Here is an 11,871-nt window from a genome sequence, read left to right as displayed (position 1 = left end):
GGAGACATGCCCCCCCCAAGAGCGGTGTCTCCAGCTGGATCCCTGCTTCTTGTAACGCTGATTTATTTTATTTTACTTTGAATTTTTTTTCATAGAATAGAATCATAGAATTGCCCAGGCCGGAAGGGACCTCCAAAGGCCATCTAGTCCCACCCCCCCGCAGTCAGCAGGGACACCCCCAACTAGACCAGGTTGCCCAGGGCCTCGTCGAGCCTCTCCTTGAATATCTCCAGGGAAGGGGCCTCAACCACCTCCCTGGGCAACCTGTTCCAGTGCTCCACCACCCTCCCAGTGAAGAACCCTCTCCTCATCTCCAGTCTAAATCTGTTCCCCTCCAGCTTGAAGCCATTGCCCCTCGTCCTGTCACTGCAGGCCTTTCTAAACAGGTTCTCCCCAGCCTTCCTGTAGCCCCCTCAGGTACTGGAAGGCCAATATTAGGTTTTTTAAACCTTTTCAGCAGAGGCTGCCTCCTGCCTGGGGGTTAGACACAGCCTTGGCTTCGTAATTCATAACCCTGCCAAAAAACCACCTGGTATTGAGCAAAATCCACCAAAATCGGGGCTCTTGGTCATACTCGGGGGCTGTGGGGCCGTGTCCTGCATCTCGCTGGGGCCACACTCGCTTGTTTTGAGTCAAAATGTGTTGTTTGGGTGATACAGGTGTCTCTTTCCAGCATAAACCAAGGCGCAGAAGACATTGGCCAAGCCTACGTTAATGCTCTTTTCCTCTCTGTCTCTCCCTTCAGATTAAAGGACCTTGAGGTGGCCAAGCTGGGGGACTCCGATGTCCATGTCAAGATGTTGGCAGCCCCCATCAACCCCGCCGACATCAATATGATCCAAGGTGACCTTTAGATGGGATACTATGGAAAGTTTCTTCACCCAGCCTACGTTAATGCTCTTTTCCTCTCTGTCTCTCCCTTCAGATTAAAGGACCTTGAGGTGGCCAAGCTGGGGGACTCCGATGTCCATGTCAAGATGTTGGCAGCCCCCATCAACCCCGCCGACATCAATATGATCCAAGGTGACCTTTAGATGGGATACTACGGAAAGTTTCTTCACCCAAAGGGTTGCCAAGCCTTGGAAGAGGCTGCCCAGGGCAGTGGTGGAGTCACCATCCCTGGAGGTATCTAATAGCCGGTCAGTGGTGGCTTTGGCAGTGTTGGGTTGATGGTTGGACTCCATGATCTGAAAGGTCCCTTCCAACCTAGACCATTCCACAACGTGACAACAGGATCTTTTTTGCATATTAACTCTTGAGTGATGCTCCCAGAGGGATGTCTTGGAGGGTTTGGAGGTGGCTCCTGGGATAGAATCATAGAATCATCTAGGTTGGAAGGGACCTTAGAGACCATCTAGTCCAACCATCAACCTAACTCTGACAAAATAAATAAATAAGAAAAAAACAAACCACTAAACCATATTCCTGAGGACCATGTCAACCCATCTCTTGAGCACCTCCAGGGATGGTGCCTCAACCACTTCCCTGGGCAGCCTGATGGGGAGGATGGGGAGGTCTGGGGTGTGATGGGCTCCACAGCTCACCTCTGGCTTCCCGGCAGGGACCTACCCCATCCTGTCCCCACTGCCGGCCGTGGGAGGGAACGAAGGCGTTGGGGAAGTGCTGGAGGTCGGGCGGCGCGTGGCGACTCTCAAACCCGGGGACTGGGTCATCCCGGCGAGCACCGGCCTCGGTGAGTGTGTACCCAGCAGCCCCCATCCTCCTCTGTGTCCCCCCACCCACAAAGCATCTTCCCAAGGGATTTGGGGGATGCTGGAGCCCCCCAGGAGCTGCCCAAGCCCCGTGGTGGAGCAGAGAGTAAACCCATGGTCATACTTTCATGCGAACCAACGCTTGGGGAGCTGGTGTGGGGGTTTTGGGGGGTTCTTGGGGAAAACTGCTTTTCCCCAAAGCACTGTCTTTGCTGGGTGTGGGTAGAGCCACCTTCATCTAATGGGATGTGACTTAAAATGGGTGGAAAAAAAAGGCTCCATTAGGGAAGGTTGGGTGAGGGGAGCAGCTGTTGAGACCCGTTTAGTGCCTTATCAGCCTGAGCATAAATACACCAGGTGGATTGTCCCAGGCAGGAAGCGTGGGGACAACTTCTGGAGCTGCACAAAGGCATCTTCACTTATGTTTTCTCTCAGCCTGGAGAAGAGAAGGCTCCAGGGAGACCTTGGAGCCCCTTCCAGTCCCTCAAGGGGCTCCAGGAAAGCTGGGGAGGGACTCTGGATGAGGGAGGGGAGCCCTAGGAGGAGGGGGAAGGGTTTGACACTGAAAGAGGGGAGATGGAGCTGAGCTGTGGGGAAGAACTTGTTTGGTGGGAGGGTGGTGAGAGCCTGGCCCAGGTTGCCCCGAGAAGCTGTGGCTGCCCCATCCCTGGAGGGGTTCAAGGGCAGGTTGGAGGGGGCTTGGAGCAACCTGGTATGGTGGGAGGGGTCCCTGCCCAGGGCAGGGGGTAGGATTAGTTGGTCTTTAAGTTTCCTTCCAACCCAAACCATTCTATATTTTGGCTTAAGTTTTATTATTTCTGCCACATATTTTTATTTTTAATGTATCTTTTTTTTTAAAGCGAGCTCGGTACCTGATCCCCAGCCAGGACATATTTTTATTTTTAATGTATCTTTTTTTTAAAGTGATCTCAGTACCTGATCCCCAGCCAGGGCAAGTGATGCTGCTGCTCCTCAGCAGATGCAGGGGGGCTCAGGGGAAGGATGGAGGTTCCCCAGGGAAAAACCCAGAGCACTTGCAAGAGGAGCAATAGCAATGCCATGGCTTATGCTAAACTTGAATTTAGAAATAATCTACTTTTCTATAGCATAGACCCTTTATGGGGCATCCGTGCCGTTATAAAGCATCGCAGCAATCGGTGCTTGGCTGGAAACAGCCACGTTTTGTCACATTTCCTTAAAGAAGCTTTAAGTGTTGAAGTCCCAGGGTAAAGCATTTAACCTGTGCGAGGTCACGGTTCTATCTCGTTACAGTTTTCTCCTTAATAGCGCTGGGATGGGAATGCCTGGGAATTTATTTGCCCACAAATGCCTCTGGTGCTTCTCCAAAATGCCAACGGCCAGAGAAATTGTCGCTTCTGGTTTAGCGTAACAGCTTGTTCTTTGCCCGTTTCGTCTTAAAAAGCTTTTTTTTTTTTGCTTAATGGGAGGAGGAAAGCTATCTAGTTAAGATCCAAATGTGATATTTCTAAACATTAAAAAAAAATAAAATAAAAAAAACCAGGGTGATAGGGGGTTAAATTGGATATAAATATAGAAGGACTAAATCTGAGTAAATTGGTTTTGAATTTATGGGCTCAGCCTGAGGATGGGAGTATTCCCAGGGAGCCCGGTCCCGTTATCCCTCTGGGAAGTGATTAGACTTTGCTGGGTGATAAATCTCAGCGGGCAGCGGGGGGATCCATCCCACCTCCTGCAATATTTCGGCCATACCTACGTGGGAAGATGTTTCATCATTGACCCCCCCAGGATGCTGGAGAGGTGGGTTCATGCAAAGTGCATGAAGTTCAACCAAGCCAAGTGCAGGGTCCTGCACCTGGGACGTGGCAATCCCAGGCACAAACACAGGTTGGGTGGAGAATGGCTGGAGAGCAGCCCTGAGGAGAAGGACTTGGGGGTGTTGGTGGGTGAGAAGCTCAACAGGAGCTGGCAGTGCGCGCTGACAGCCCAGAAACCACCCACATCCTGGGCTGCATCAAGAGAAATGTGGCCAGCAGGGCAAGGGAGGGGATTCTGCCCCTCTGCTCTGCTCTGGTGAGACCCCACCTGGAGCTCTGTGTCCAGCTTTGGAGTCCTCAGCACAGGAAGGACATGGACCTGTTGAACAGGTCCAGAGCAGGGCCACGAAGATGGTCAGAGGGATGGAGCACCTCTGCTGTGAGGACAGGCTGAGAGAGCTGGGGTTGTTCAGCCTGGAGAAGAGAAGGCTCCGGGGAGACCTTAGAGCAGCCTCCCAATATCTGAAGGGAGCTCCAGGAGAGCTGGGGAGGGACTCTTTGTCAGGGAGTGCAGTGACAGGACAAGGGGGAACGGTTTTAAACTGGAAGAGGGAGATTTAGATTAGATATTAGGAAGAACTTGTTTGGTGTGAGGGTGGGGAGAGCCTGGCCCAGGTTGCCCCGAGAAGCTGTGGCTGCCCCATCCCTGGAGGGGTTCAAGGGCAGGTTGGAGGGGGCTTGGAGCAACCTGGGCTGGTGGGAGGTGTCCCTGCCCAGGGCAGGGGGGTGGAACTGGATGATCTTTAAGTTCCCTTCCAACTCCAACCATTCTATGGTTCTATGTAGACAGTGATGCTCCCATGACCAGCGTTAAGGTGATGGTGTGAGTTGATGCCTCCTCACCTTTTCCTTTCCTTTCCCTGCCCTCCTTCCTGCCGCTGGTGCCCCAGGAACGTGGCGGACACGGGGGGTGTTCCCGGAGGAGACGCTGCTGAAGGTGCCCCGTGACATCCCGGTGCTGAGCGCGGCCACCCTGAGCGTCAACCCCTGCACGGCGTACCGCATGCTGACCGACTTCCAGAGCCTGGCACCAGGTAGGGCTTTGGCAGGGGTGGGATGGGAGAAGAAATCCGGGTGGGTTTCCCCCACTCAATTCTACAATGAAAGTCTGCATTTCTTTATATCCAGGTGACTCCGTCATCCAGAACGCCGCCAACAGCGGCGTGGGCCAGGCCGTCATCCAGATCGCCAAAGCCTTTGGCATCAAGACCATCAACGTGGTGAGGGACAGGTGAGTCCCCTGGGAGAGGAGAAGGTCTCCTGTGGGGCAGGAGCTGCCCTTGGCGTGGGCTGGCAGGAGGTTGGACAAGTTTGAGGACAAGATCTAGTTGTTCTGCCCATCCCATGTAGGATTTTCTCTCACCCATCCTATGTAGGATTTTCTCTCCTGGTCCAGCCTCCACCCTATTTGTTCCTTCAAGGTGTCCTCCAGCCTCTGCTCTCTTGTCCCCGAGCTGTGTCTGAGCAGGAGGGAGGAGAAGGTGACGCTCTGCTTTCTGGCTCATGGAGTCCTTTTTTTCTTCCCTTCCTCCAGACCTGATCTCCCAAAGCTGGTGGAGAGGCTGATGGCCATGGGTGCAGACCACGTCATCACGGAGGAGATGCTGAGAAAGCCAGAGATGAAAGATCTATTTAAGGTACCTCAAAGCTGATCCCACTGGAGATACCAGCCGGGACTGCTCTTGTGGTTCAGCGCTGTGTCAGAAGGTTCAATGATGGTGGGAAGGACCAATCTCTGTAGATCAGGATTTATCCCCAGAAGTTTGAGGGCTTTTACTGCTACCACAAGGGCCAGATCATAGATTTTTAGCTCCATGACTCAGCTGCCGCATGGTAAATGTTGTGGTTGAGGCAGTTGCTTGCTCAAGAACCGAGGTCCCATCCTGCAAAGGAGTCCTCAAATTTGGGAATCTTCTGACTAAACTCTTGCAGAGCGTCCCGAAGCCCCGGCTCGCCCTGAACTGCGTCGGAGGCAAAAGCACCACGGAGATGCTGCGGCACCTGCAGTAAGTTTGGCTGGGTGGTGGCTTGGGCACAGGCTTGGGGACAGCAGCCAGCACCAGAGGGTCCTGCTCCAGAGCCCCCAGAGCGCAAGAGGTGGCCGGAGACATCATGTTGGTCATCATTGAGGTTTTGGAGAGGGGAGATGAGTGGAGAAGAAGTGGGTTTGGAAAACAGCAGTCACTTGAAGTCACCATCATCACCGCGTGTCTCAACTGCTGCTGGTGGCTGGAGGCTGAGGTCCAGTTATGAAGGTCCACCAGGTCCTGGCCAGCTATAAGTGGTGTATTTAGCTGCAAATTCAGCGAATGGTGCATGGGAGAGAGAGGGGAGCCCCGGAGAGTGGAATCTGATGGATAACGTGGGGGAGCTTTGGTGGGAGAACAGCCCCGTTGGTGCGGTGGTGGGTTTGGGGACGGCAGAGGGAGAGGCTGCGAGGTCGAAGCTGCACGTTGGGCACCAGTAACCAAATTCCCCTTTCCTCTTCCAGGCCTAAAGGGACCATGGTCACCTATGGGGGGATGGCAAAGCAGCCCGTGACGGTGCCTGTGGTGAGTACTGGAGATGCTCGTGATTTCCCTCAGGACATGTCCCCTGTGCCCCACTGATGATGTCCCCATCCCCTCGGCACCGCAAGTGCTTGGGTTTGTGCCTGCAATTTGCAAATTCAGAACCTCCAGCCATATTTTTTCTTCAACCAACTGGCTCCATTATGGGATGAGCCATTTTGTGTCCCAGCACGGGGCTCTTGGCTTTATTTGTGGAGGATTTGGGCTGCTGTGACATCCCAGCAGGGATGTGTCCCGCAGACGTTGAGCATCAAACCTGCCCTTACTCCACACCTCAACGTCACATCTCTGCATCCCGCTGTGCCCTGACTCACTAATGACTGCTAATGAAGGCACGAGGAGCCTCGTTGCCACCTTCCACTGCTGTCACACGGTGGGGACATGCAGGTCTCACCCGGGTGTGTGACTCCCTCTCCCCACAGAGTGCCTTCATCTTCCGGGACGTGCAGCTCCGCGGCTTCTGGGTGACCCAGTGGAAGAAGGACCATGCTCAGGGTGAGCAGGATGGGGGCTGAGGGATAGCACCAGTGGGGGCTTGGTCTCTTCTCCCAAGGGACAGGCGATGGGACAAGAGGAAACGGCTTCAAGTTGTGCCAGGGGAGGTTTAGGATGGATATTGGGAGAAATTTCTTCCTAAAAGGGTTGTCCAGCCTTGGAAGAGGCTGCCCAGGGCAGTGGTGGAGTCACCATCCCTGGAGGTATTCAAAAGCTGGGCAGACGTGGTGCTGAGGGACATGGGTCGGTGGTGGCTTTGGCAGTGTCGGGTTGATGGTTGGACGTGATGATCTGAAAGGTCCCTTCCAACCTGGACAATTCCATGGTTCTATGAATGGGTGCCCAACTGCCATGCCGGTGCTGTCCTCTTCACTCCTCCTTGTGTCACGAGTGCTGATAGTCCTCAGGGTGACTGAAACCCAGGCTCTGGGTGGTGTGGCTCAGACAGGGACCACGGCGTGTCACCGTGCCCTGTCCCACACGCCCGAGCTGGCAACACATCACACCCTGGTGTCCCTGGGCCCCTGGGCCAAGGTGGTGAGAGCTCCCTCCTTCCCTTGCAGACCAGGAGAGCGTGACCAGCATGATGGACACCCTGTGCCAGCTCATCCGGAGGGGACAGCTCACCGCCCCGGCCTGCACCGAGGTCCCACTCCAGGACTACAAGGTGGCGCTGGAGGCGTCCATGAAACCCTTCATCTCCTCCAAGCAGATCCTCCTCCTCTGACCTGCAGCTCCACCACAGCCAAGGCAAAAAAACCTCCAAATCCATTGATTTTGATTTTTTTTTTTTTTAATTTAAACTTTTGGGTGCCCACTGGAAGTTTTCAAAGCCTCTGCAGTTTGGCCTGGTTGGCGACGGGTGTAATTGCTTTTGGAGGGTGGCCGCGATGTCGCTTGCACTGGGGTGGGTTTGGGAGCCAGGAGAAGCTCAGGGAGCCCAGGGCCGGGGGCTGGCTCGGCTCAGGGTGGCAAAAGAGCCACGGTTCCCCCCTCACGTGTGTGGTTTTGGGGCTGGGGGGGGCTGCACCGCCGCCTCCTGCCTGGCTTAGCAGCTCTCAGCCTGGTTCTGCTGCTGGCACTGTCCCTCCAGGTGATTTTTGGGCTGCTTTTGGGTGACTTTGCAGGGTGGCACGGGGCTGGTTGCTCTCTGGTTCCCGGCTGGCACCGTGTCCCCTCCTCTGAGCCACCTCTGTGTGTGTCCCCTCCAAGCTCAGCAGCGGTTCGGTGGGCTGGGGGCACTCCCTACGTGGAATTGGGAGATGAAAAATCAAATTTTGAAGTTTATTTTTACTTTTTCCCCCACCCAGCCCGTGCCACGCTGGCGGGAGGAGGGCAGGGGGATGCCCCTGCAGGCTGGAGGACAAGGGCACAAAGGGCTTTTCCAGCCCTTGGCATCACTTCAGCTCAAAAATTAGCTCTAAAAGCCTTAGAAAAAAAAAATCAAAGAAGGAAATGCCAAATTCCCAAGTACCAGCCAGCTCTGCCACACCAGCAGGAGCTGCAGGACACCATAGATGCCCATTGTCCCCTTGGGGACAGCCCGGGGGTGGTGGCATTTGAGGTGGGGACAGGACTCACCCAGCAGGTCATGGCCAGACACGTGTGGGGCAAGGGGGGGGCTTTTTTGTAATACCTGGACTTGAATTGAGTTTTGCTGCTGTTTCTGCTGCCACTACTGAGTGTGACGAGAACCTCTGGGAAATCAATGTCTAATAAACGTCTATTTTTTTAAGATGCTGCCAACAAATGTTTCTGTGCTCAGTGGGGCGCGTAGTGGGGGGGGCAGGGGGGAGGTGACATGGAGGATGGACAAACCCCACAGAGCAGGGTCCCTCGCTGCCTGGCCTTTTCCCAGCCCTAAATCCCAGGGGTTTTCCATCCTCTAAAGCTGTAATTACAATGCAATTGTAAGTAATTAGCATCCTGCCAAAAGCACCTGCGGGGTGGACATGGGTTTGGGGCAGACGGGACTGGCTCTGCCCCGTTAGCACACATCGGGCACCACAAACAGCATTTCTTGCCCCAAATCTGTGCCCCAAGTCAAAGACACGTTTTTCCCCCCAGTTCCTGCACTGGGAAGGATGAGGCTCTTTTTCTGGGGCAACGGCAGTGGGGGGGACGTTCAAAAGCCATTTCAAAGCTTTTGTTTATGTTGATTTCAATTTTTGGTCTTAATTATGATATTCAGGGGGAGGAGGAGGGAGCTCCTGGTGATGTCCCTCTGCTCCGGGGCCAGCAAAGCCCTGGGGCAACGGGCTGGTGCCTGTGTGGGGGTGTTGCATCCAAAATCCGTGGCAAAAAAAAGCAGATAAACCCTGGGTTATTATTCCCCCCCCAAAAAAAATAGCAGCTACAGGTGCCCCTTCACTCACCCCCCAGTTCAGGGTTGGAAAAAGATGATTCAGTCCTGAGCTGGGAGGAGATGAAATGCTGTGAGGGTGATGCACCCCTTCACCCTTCCTTCTCCCAGCAGTTTCACCAATAAAACCAGAGCCACAACCAGCCTCATCCACTCGCCAGGAGAGTGAAAATCCCAAAGTTGTGCTATAAAACTTCATAAAACTCAGTGGTGGAGCTCAGCTCTCTCCAACTCCCTGAAAGGAGGGTGTAGCCGGGGGGGGGGTCAGTCTCTTCTCCCAAGGAACAGGCCATGGCACAAGAGGAAACGGCCTCAAATTGCACCAGGGGAGGTTCAGATTGGAGATTAGGAACAATTTTGACAGTGAAAGGGTTATGAAGCCTTGGAATGGGCTGCCCAGGGAAGGGGTTGAGGCACCATCCGTGAAGGTGTTCAAAAGATGGGTTGACATGGTGCTGGGGGACATGGTTTAGTGATGGGTTTTTTTGGTTTGGTTTCGAGTCCAACCCAAGAGTTGGGCTGATGGTTGGACTTGATGATCTTGAAGGTCCCTTCCAACCTAGTTAATTCTATGGTTCTGAAGAGCCCCAGCTCTCTCAGCCTTTCACAGAATCACAGAATCTTCTAGGTTGGAAGGGACCTTAAAGATCATCTTGTCCAACCGTCAACCTGACTGACAAAAATAGACACCCACACAACAAACAAGGAGCATCATCACTAAACCAGACCTCCCAGCACTACATCAACCCCTCTTTTGAACACCTCCAGGGATGGTGCCTCCACCACCTCCCTGGGCAGCCCATCCCAATGTCTGATAACCCTTTCAGTGAAAAAATTTTTCCTAATATCCAGCCTGAACCTACCTTGGCGCAACTTGAGGCCATTTCCTCTTGTCCTGTCGCCTGGGACTTGAGAAAAGAGACCGACCCCCACCTCTCTACACCCTCCTTTCAGGTAGTTGTACAGAGCAATAAGGTCTCCCCTCAGCTTCCTCTTCTCCAGGCTGAATCTTCCTCATCGGGGAGATGCTCCAATCCCATCATCACCATTGTTGCCCTACGCTGGACTCTCTCCAGCAGCTCCCTGTCTCTCTTGCCCTCTCACACCCCGTCTTAGGAGCTAAATTTGCCTGGACACATGAAAACCATTTTATCCCCCCGTGACTCCTCACACTCAATCCCCCCCTCAGAGAACATCAAGAAGCCCACAAGAGGTAACCCCCTGATAAACTCCTTGCCAGCATCTCCCCTCTGCTCTCCCATCACCACTGAACCCCCCAAAATATTTTATATTTTTATTACCCCCCTCCAGCAAAGCCACCGGCGTCGGAGGCAGCGTCACGTGCCCCGATGCTTTTTCGGACTGACGAATAAACTGGGGGGGAAAAAAGCAAGAAAAGGACTTGGCGCTCGTTAAGAGCACTATTAAGCGTGACAGAAAGCGGAGGAAAAAATTAATGCCAAGCTTTTATCCCCGTTGTTTATTTGACTCGGCAATAAAAACCTAACGAGCTTCAGAGAACCCTCTTCACAAAATGCTCCTGCGCGCTCACTCCTATACCAGGGCACGAAGGAATAAATAATTAAATTTAACTCTGCTTGTCAAACGAGCGGGGTTGCTGCTGGGAATCCAGCTACGGGCATTGCACATACATGGTATTAATTTTTTTTTTGGGGGTGGGGGTTTTTTTAGGGGGGTGGTGGCTGCTGGAGCTGAGATGTCCCCAAGAGCCTCTGCTGGGGCTTGGTGGGATTTCGGCGTCTGATGTGTGGATTGGAAGGATAAAAATAAGTCCCCAAAATGGCATTTAGGGCTTGGCAGGAGGGATGTTGTGGCTCAGCAGTGGGAATGAGGAATGGGCGAGTACAGCTGGGGATGGGGGGGGGTGTCCCCAGAAAAGGGGGAGACCCCTGAGCCCCCCCGGGGTGTGAGGATGGGGCTTGGAGAAGGAGGAGCCCGTGGGTGTACCCCCCAAGCCCCTGCCATATAGGGGACCCCATGAGCACCCTGGCACATGGGGGACCCCCAACTGTGCCTGGCATGTGGGGAAGGGGGACCCCACAAGCCCCCCATCGTATGGGGAGGGGGATACAGGGAGGACCCCCATCCCTGCCCTGTATATGAGGAGAGGCGACCCCATCAGCCCCCAGAACCATGGGAAGGGGTACCCCCATCATCATCATGTACATGGGGAAGGGGGACCCCCACAAGTCCCCCTCCTATGGGGAAGGGGGACCCCATTCTCTGCCCTGCATGTGGGGAGGGGGGATCCCCATAAGCCCCCAGCCCAATGGGGAAGAGGTACCCCCCTCATGTCCTTCATATGGGGTGAGTGGGGACCCCACAAGCCCCCTGACCCATGGAAGACCCCCAGTAGTTTCCTGCATATGGGAAAATGGGGGGAGAGATACATTCCCTCCATGTGGGGAGGGGGGACCCTCATCCCTGCCCTGTATATGGGGAAAGGGGTCCCCATAAGCCCCCAGACCCATGGGGAAGGGGTACCCCCATCATGACCATGTACACGGAGATAGGAAACACCCACAAGTCCTCTTCCTCTGGGGAGGGGGGACCCCATTCTCTGCCCTGCATGTGGGGAGGGAAATCCCCATAAGCCCCCAGCCCCATGGGGAAGAGGTACCCCCCCCATGCCCTGCATACAAGGTGAGTGGGGACCCCACAAGCCCCTTGACCCATGGAAGACCCTCAGTAGTTTCCTGCATATGGGGAAGTGGGGGGGAGCGATACATTCCCTCCACGTGGGGAGGAGGGACCGACCCCCACAAGTCCCCCTCCTATGGGGAGGGGGGACCCTATTCTCTGCCCTGTATATGGGGAAAGGGGTCCCCATAAGCCCCCAGACCCAAGGGAAGGGGTACCCCCCTCATGTCCTTCATATGGGGTGAGTGGGGTCCCCCCAAGCCCCCTAACCCATG

At 54.5% G+C, this 11,871-nt stretch overlaps 2 protein-coding genes across 2 annotated transcripts in view; both read left to right on the top strand.

Annotated features, from left to right (window-relative positions):
* Positions 1-901: 901 nt before the first annotated feature.
* Positions 902-8,308, top strand: MECR (mitochondrial trans-2-enoyl-CoA reductase). The gene is made up of 9 exons (XM_014951840.1): positions 902-1,023; positions 1,562-1,693; positions 4,399-4,542; positions 4,637-4,739; positions 5,043-5,145; positions 5,441-5,514; positions 6,000-6,060; positions 6,501-6,573; positions 7,137-8,308. Exons 1-9 carry the CDS (start codon positions 978-980, stop codon positions 7,298-7,300), a joined length of 900 nt encoding a protein of 299 aa, XP_014807326.1. The 5' UTR covers positions 902-977; the 3' UTR covers positions 7,301-8,308.
* SRSF4 (serine/arginine-rich splicing factor 4) overlaps positions 7,464-11,871 on the top strand; it is a 21,089-nt gene continuing 16,681 nt past the window's right edge. Inside the window, exon 1 of the mRNA XM_014951842.1 lies at positions 7,464-7,480. Within this exon, the coding sequence (XP_014807328.1) occupies positions 7,464-7,480 (17 nt within the window). The remainder of the gene's footprint in view (positions 7,481-11,871) is intronic.

This window comes from Calidris pugnax, unplaced genomic scaffold (assembly GCF_001431845.1).
Source record: "Calidris pugnax isolate Ruff unplaced genomic scaffold, ASM143184v1 scaffold166, whole genome shotgun sequence".
Classification (NCBI taxonomy): domain Eukaryota; kingdom Metazoa; phylum Chordata; class Aves; order Charadriiformes; family Scolopacidae; genus Calidris; species Calidris pugnax.
Note: the sequence above shows the minus strand (reverse complement) of the source record. Positions and strands in the feature narration are given on the sequence as shown.

Excerpts from the sequence above, each read along its gene's own strand:
- MECR (XM_014951840.1), top strand. The coding sequence starts at position 978 with ATGTTGGCAGCCCCCATCAACCCCGCCGACATCAATATGATCCAAG. Across the intron at positions 1,694-4,398 it reads CCCGGCGAGCACCGGCCTCG|GAACGTGGCGGACACGGGGG; the intron begins GTGAGTGTGTAC and ends CTGGTGCCCCAG. Across the intron at positions 5,515-5,999 it reads GAGATGCTGCGGCACCTGCA|GCCTAAAGGGACCATGGTCA; the intron begins GTAAGTTTGGCT and ends TTCCTCTTCCAG.